The sequence below is a fragment of the Punica granatum genome, chromosome 5, assembly GCF_007655135.1.
Source record: "Punica granatum isolate Tunisia-2019 chromosome 5, ASM765513v2, whole genome shotgun sequence".
NCBI classification, from domain to species: domain Eukaryota; kingdom Viridiplantae; phylum Streptophyta; class Magnoliopsida; order Myrtales; family Lythraceae; genus Punica; species Punica granatum.
In genome coordinates, this window is record NC_045131.1 from 11,580,225 (window position 1) to 11,586,188 (window position 5,964).

Genomic DNA, 5,964 nt, shown 5'->3' on the forward strand with positions numbered 1-5,964 from the left:
GTCATACACTTTTAGTTTCAAATTGTGACTGAGTGTTAATAGATGACATATTAACATAGTCAATTTTTTTTCTTGGTGAAATTAAAATGCCCATATGAAATATATATAAGAAAAGGAAAACTTTAGAGGAAGTCCTACAAATTTCCCCAAATTTTCCATTAAGTCCCATAAATTTTCATTTGGGTAAATCAGTCCCAACACGTCTACTATGTTATAAATTTTTTATCCACATGACCGGACGTTGGCCGGTGATAATATTCTTTTGAACATAATGAAACAAAATATTTCATGACGTGGCAATTTTATTGAGATTAAAATAAAAAGAGAAATGAGTTCGCTTCAACTACTCAAAATTCCCCTAATTTATCTTCAAATTTTCAATCCTCTTCCATTGCAATATCGGCAAACTTCGTACCCCGTTCTGCCGTCATCCACCAAAACCACTTGACCTTCGATGAAACAAAGAAATACCTTCCACTGTTTTCAAGACGTGGAAGCTATAGATACGTCCCCGACATGGCCAAATATGACCTCGCCAGTGAGATGTGGCCTCAAAAAAGATTAGTCTCCACGATCCTTCAGTTGAAGCCGCAAAGGCCGCCCTATCTACTTGCAAGTGCGAGGATGGATTTGTCCAGGGCTCGTGAAACCTTAACCAGCCTAGGAGTGGAGCCCTGGTTTGGCGAACCCTGCAATTCTGACAAAAGAATCTCAAAAAATCGTGCATGTGGAGGCCACACGCCCTTGTTTCTTTTTACATTTTTATAATATCCATATTAGCTACTTTTCTAAGTCGTTTGGTATTAAAAATAGGAAGGAAATTTGACTAAGTAATTGCCCGTTCTAGCACCTTCCTACTGTAATCTCAGCATATGACAGTTCCATCAATATAAATTTATAAACGCAGAAGAATATAATATTTACTCTTGTTCAAACAAGGGGGCATGTAATGCAAATAATGGTTGAATGGATATGATCATTTCATTGGTTAGCAGGATAGAGTAATTAACATGATTGAGAACATAATTTGAAAAATATTGAAATATAATTCAAGGTAACTGGGAGAATAATATAGGTTTTTGTATAATGTGATATTATAAATCGATCAATATGAGTTGGTTTAAGTGGTTTGACGCTTGTTCCTTTTAATTAAAGTCTCGAGTTCTTTTTCCCAAAAAAAAAAAAGATCTCCAATTTGATTCTAGTCCATGGAAAAAAAATTTAATGATTTCATGAGTTTTATTTCTTAATAAACCACCTGACTTGAACTAAATTAGTTAGGATTAGTTCGATTTTCAAATATCAGGATACACGCCGAAAAAAAATATTAATCGATATACAAATAAATCTAAAACGTTTTTAGTAAATAAAAGTTCATCATTTTATTGATAGTTATTCTAATCATTTACTTGGTCTCTACAGAACTTATTGTCTGAATTAAAATAATGTAATTAAAATTTATTTTATTTTATTTTTATTGTTATTTTTTTGCAGGTTGCAATTAATTAAAATTTTTTTACCCGAAAGCTTTTTAATCGCGACATCGCGTGGTTTTCCAACCTAGTTTTAGCTCAAAACAGATGGCTAGACAAATCTCTGTCATTGGCATTGTTTCTTTATGAAGGAAGATAATATTTGACATTCTGGAAGATTTTTCCTTTTAATTAAAAATAAACACAACTAGACTGTTTCATCCCTCTAAACATGGTCGAATATTTCCCAGTATTCATATCTATTCTCAATCTTTTATTATTATTATTATTACAGAGAAGATGGGAAACATAGATACGATAAACAAAGTCGTGAATAATTCTACTTGCGAGAATTGAATCTATAATCTTTTGATTCTTAGTTAGATGAAAGCATATGTCTTTATACTACACCTCTTTTCTCTTGACCTCACCTGCAAAGCAAGAGTTTGAAATACATTAGAAATAATTCATAGTCAAGACCAAGTCAACATTCAAATGAAATTACTCTCAATTAATAGGTCGAGGATGCTCGTAGTTTAAATGAAAAAGAGAAAAAAACTGCACCCAACTGATTTCTTTATTTTCATTTCGGGACCAACGAATTGCATGAAAAGGATCCGCCTAAGAGAAAGAAGAAAACAAAACTGGTATATTTTTATTTTTTGGGGGAAAAAAAAGGTTTGAGCCGAGACGGGGGGCGGAGATAGGAAGGGAGAAGAGAGTACGAACAGAGGAATTGAACCGGAGATCTTTCATGTCTACAACGTTGGATTCTTCATTTCACACCTCTATTTTTTTATTACAGTCTTCTTTGTATTTGTAGAATTCTTTTGTACGTGTTTGCTATTAGTCAATTATGTTAATTTAATTTATGATCCGGTGTACTTAACGAGTAAAGCTTTTACAAATGACTATAATAAAAATTTCAGTCAACCATATTTTGCATTATTGCCCCTCTCGAGAAAATTTTCTGGCCCTGCCCCTGCCTAATACCATAATATTGATTACTATTAGAATCAAGGCTGGCAATTTCTCAAAAGTGTGCGTGTTTTTTTTGGACTACAGAAGAGGCTTATGGGCTTAGTAAAAATAGAAAAAATGAATGAAGGGCAAGAGAAGTCGTATTATGACGTCGAACGGTGAATCGCTCAAATTTTGGCGAGTGTTAATGCCATTGCGATAAAAGTATTTGGATTTGAATATGTTACACTTTTTTTTAAAAAAATTGATAGATTTATTTATTTGTTTTGTTAGATTGGTTCTAATACCTCTTACTTTTAAATCGAGTGCGACAATTGATTGCACCTAATTCCCTTTGTACTTTATAACGTTTTATAAGACAAACGTGTGAGGGCCACACACGCCTTCTAATTTTTTTAACTTTTCTTTTGGTAGATTTGATTTGATTAGCAAGATAGGCTTTTCTATCCTATGCCCTAGAGGCGCATGGTAAAATAAAATTTAACAAACAAATTGAATTTTCTAAAATTATAACAAATTAGGCAAATTATTACCAACTTAATACGGTCATTTAATTCATATTCAAATTAGTACATATATATATATTTTTTTTTTGCGGACTAATACACATATATTTATCCCCCCAAAAAAAAAGTTTTAGTATGCATATTTATGATGAGTTTTTAATCGATTCTATGTGCTAAGGGGCATTGGTCGAAAAAAACATTATATAAATTTCCATATTGGTAACACATTTTTATAATTGGCATGTTGGATAGTTGCTAAATTTAAATAGTACAGGAAGAGAATTTCAGATCAAATTCGCCAATTGAGAATCGTATGAATTGAACTCAGTGACCTTGGCCTATTCAATATAAAAGGCATCAGCCATGGCTTGTGTTTTCCACACTTCACTTGATATCTCTTGCATACACTACAGATTTTCCAAACAAGTCCCGATCTAAGAGATTTTTATCTCTTATAGTCCACTTTAGTTCAAAAGAAATGGCAAATCTTTTCACTTATTTGAGCTTTTATGTAGTCGTTTATTGTTCATTTTCGCTCGCAACGCCGATGCCCTTGAAGTTCGGATTCTATCAAAACACGTGTCCACAGGCTGAGATTATCGTGAGAGACGCAGTTAAAAATGCACTTGCTGCAGATCCTGCAGTCCCCGCGGCGCTGATTCGATTGCATTTCCATGATTGCTTTATCAGGGTAAATGAGATCTCCTTATTTCCTTTTTTTTTTTTTAGCTTTTGTTCCTTTTAAATTTCGAATATCCTTTTTCTTTTGGTAGACAAATTTCGAATATCCTTAATCTGCTAAGACTAATCCCATTTGAGCGTGGGCTTGTCTGCCGTCTTATTTCATCTTTAAAAAAAGTTGAACTAAGAGCATTTCGAGATATTAGAGAGATGCATATGCAGATCTCTTACGGTATGTATTTCACATGAATGTTAACTGATCATCACTCATTAACTAATGGATATCGATTGATGGGCGGCAATATATATAAAACTCATCATTTGTACAACGCTCTTGTAGGGCTGCGATGGTTCAGTCCTTCTCAACTCGACCCCAAACAACAGGGCTGAGAAAAATAGCTCGATGAATCTAGGCATTGGAGGCTTCGAGGTCATAGATGATGCCAAGTCCAAGATCGAAGCCCAATGCCCTGGAATAGTTTCGTGCGCTGACATCGTGGCCTTTGCTGCTCGAGATGGAGTTCAAAGTGCCGGTGGCAACCCTTATTCGGTTCCGGCAGGAAGGCGCGATGGAAGGGTCTCGTTGGCAACTGAAGTAGATAAGAATCTCCCAGGACCGTTCTTCAGTCTGATGCAGTTAAAGGAGAACTTTGCCAGGAAGGGATTGTCTCTCGACGAGATGGTGACCCTCTCGGGGGCCCATTCAATCGGCGACTCTCATTGCTCCGCATTCTCGAAGCGTCTCTACTCCTTTAAGTCAACATATCTTCAAGATCCTTCATTGAATGGCACGTATCTTGCGAAATTCACATCATTTATATTACTAGTACCTATTTCTATCAGTTTGAACTCCTGAGAAAAGACTGCAAATATAATGTTGCTCGGGAACTGATATTTCCATAGGAACCTATGCCGACTTCCTGAAGACCAAGTGCCCACAGAGTGGCGATACCGACCCGACTGTGTCACTGGACCCTGGGACCCCGAGCTCACTGGACAACACATACTACAAGAACCTGAAGGTTGGGAAGGGACTCTTGGCATCAGACCAGGTGCTATGGACTACACCGGCGACCAGGGCGACCGTAAAGAGCTATTCGAACCATCCAAGTTCATGGGCCCGGAAATTCACTAGGGCGATGGTGCACATGGGCTCGATCGAAGTATTGACTGGTACACAAGGGGAAATCAGAAAGAATTGCCGAGTCATGAACTAGCATTTGTCGATGCTAAAGTCAGAGATATTTCGGGCAGTGTTGTGCCACATGCTTTGTCTTGTTATTTTTCACCGGATTATTCTATTTCTTGGTTGATGGTTCATTAGGGCACATCATCCAATTTTTTCAGTTTGTGTTATTTCCACTTGAGTTACATGTACTCAAATTATTATAGAAAAAATTGAGTTGTCTTTTGCATTCAAAATTTCATGTCTCATAAACAGTAAATTAATCTCTCATCTCAGATATACACCTCCTAGCTACTAGCCATTAATTTTCTTTCCTTTTAGGGAGTGAAAAATATTAAAATACCATATACTCAACCCTTTTAATCGAAACAGTAGTGGGAGTAAGAATTTTTTTTTTCATAAATATGGAATTTTACCATTTATTTAGGAAATATAAGCAAACACTGAAATCATGAAATGAAAATATAATTAAAAGATAAAGATCAAAATTTTAATCTGATAGAATATAATGGTTATGGATGGAGCCTGAGCAGGCCCAGCTGAGCGGATGGCATTGAAGGCCCAAAATTGTTACGCGGCTAAGAAAGATCAAATTATCTCATTGTCATATCGCTATTTTGTTTTCTAATTTTTAAGAACGATCAGATAGGACGCAACCTAAATCCTTCTTCGGACCAATCTCGACTCTAAAACATGCATTTACTCGTATTCTTGACAGTCACATTGCACCATTCACATCAAGATTCAAACCTCTAAAACTTTTTAATCAGACTTGATATTGCATGTTTTCTTATTCAAACCTCTAAAACTTTTTAGGGTAAATTGCAGTGGTGGTCCAAAATATTTTACAAATGTTTCATTATAGTCCAAAAAGTTTTTTTCGCTACATGATAGTACAAAATGTTTCAAAGTTGTTTCACGATGGTACAAATCGTCAAGTCGAGCTTGACGCTGTCAAGCTGACTTTGACGTGGCTACTACGTGTCACTTCCTTGCTGACGTAGCAGAAAAATTTTAAATAATTCTAAAATTTTTAAAAAAATTTAAAAAAATTTTAAATTTTAAAGGGGAAAAACTTTTAAAAAAAAAAGGGAAAAGGGAAAGGGGAAAAGAAGGGGAGGAGGGGAAAGGAAAATAG

At 35.4% G+C, this 5,964-nt stretch overlaps 1 protein-coding gene across 1 annotated transcript; it reads left to right on the forward strand.

The window, feature by feature from the left end:
• The first annotated feature begins 3,358 nt into the window (after positions 1 to 3,358).
• LOC116208762 (peroxidase 5-like) lies at positions 3,359 to 5,048 on the forward strand. The gene is made up of 3 exons (XM_031542315.1): positions 3,359 to 3,650; positions 3,981 to 4,428; positions 4,544 to 5,048. The coding sequence occupies exons 1-3, from the start codon at positions 3,438 to 3,440 to the stop codon at positions 4,855 to 4,857; spliced, it is 975 nt and encodes a 324-aa protein (XP_031398175.1). The 5' UTR covers positions 3,359 to 3,437; the 3' UTR covers positions 4,858 to 5,048.
• The last annotated feature ends 916 nt before the right edge of the window (positions 5,049 to 5,964 follow it).

Coding starts and splice junctions, on each gene's coding strand:
- LOC116208762 (XM_031542315.1), top strand. CDS start 3,438: ATGGCAAATCTTTTCACTTATTTGAGCTTTTATGTAGTCGTTTATTGT. Junction 3,651..3,980: donor TCCATGATTGCTTTATCAGG/GTAAATGAGATC, acceptor ACGCTCTTGTAG/GGCTGCGATGGTTCAGTCCT. Junction 4,429..4,543: donor TCAAGATCCTTCATTGAATG/GCACGTATCTTG, acceptor ATATTTCCATAG/GAACCTATGCCGACTTCCTG.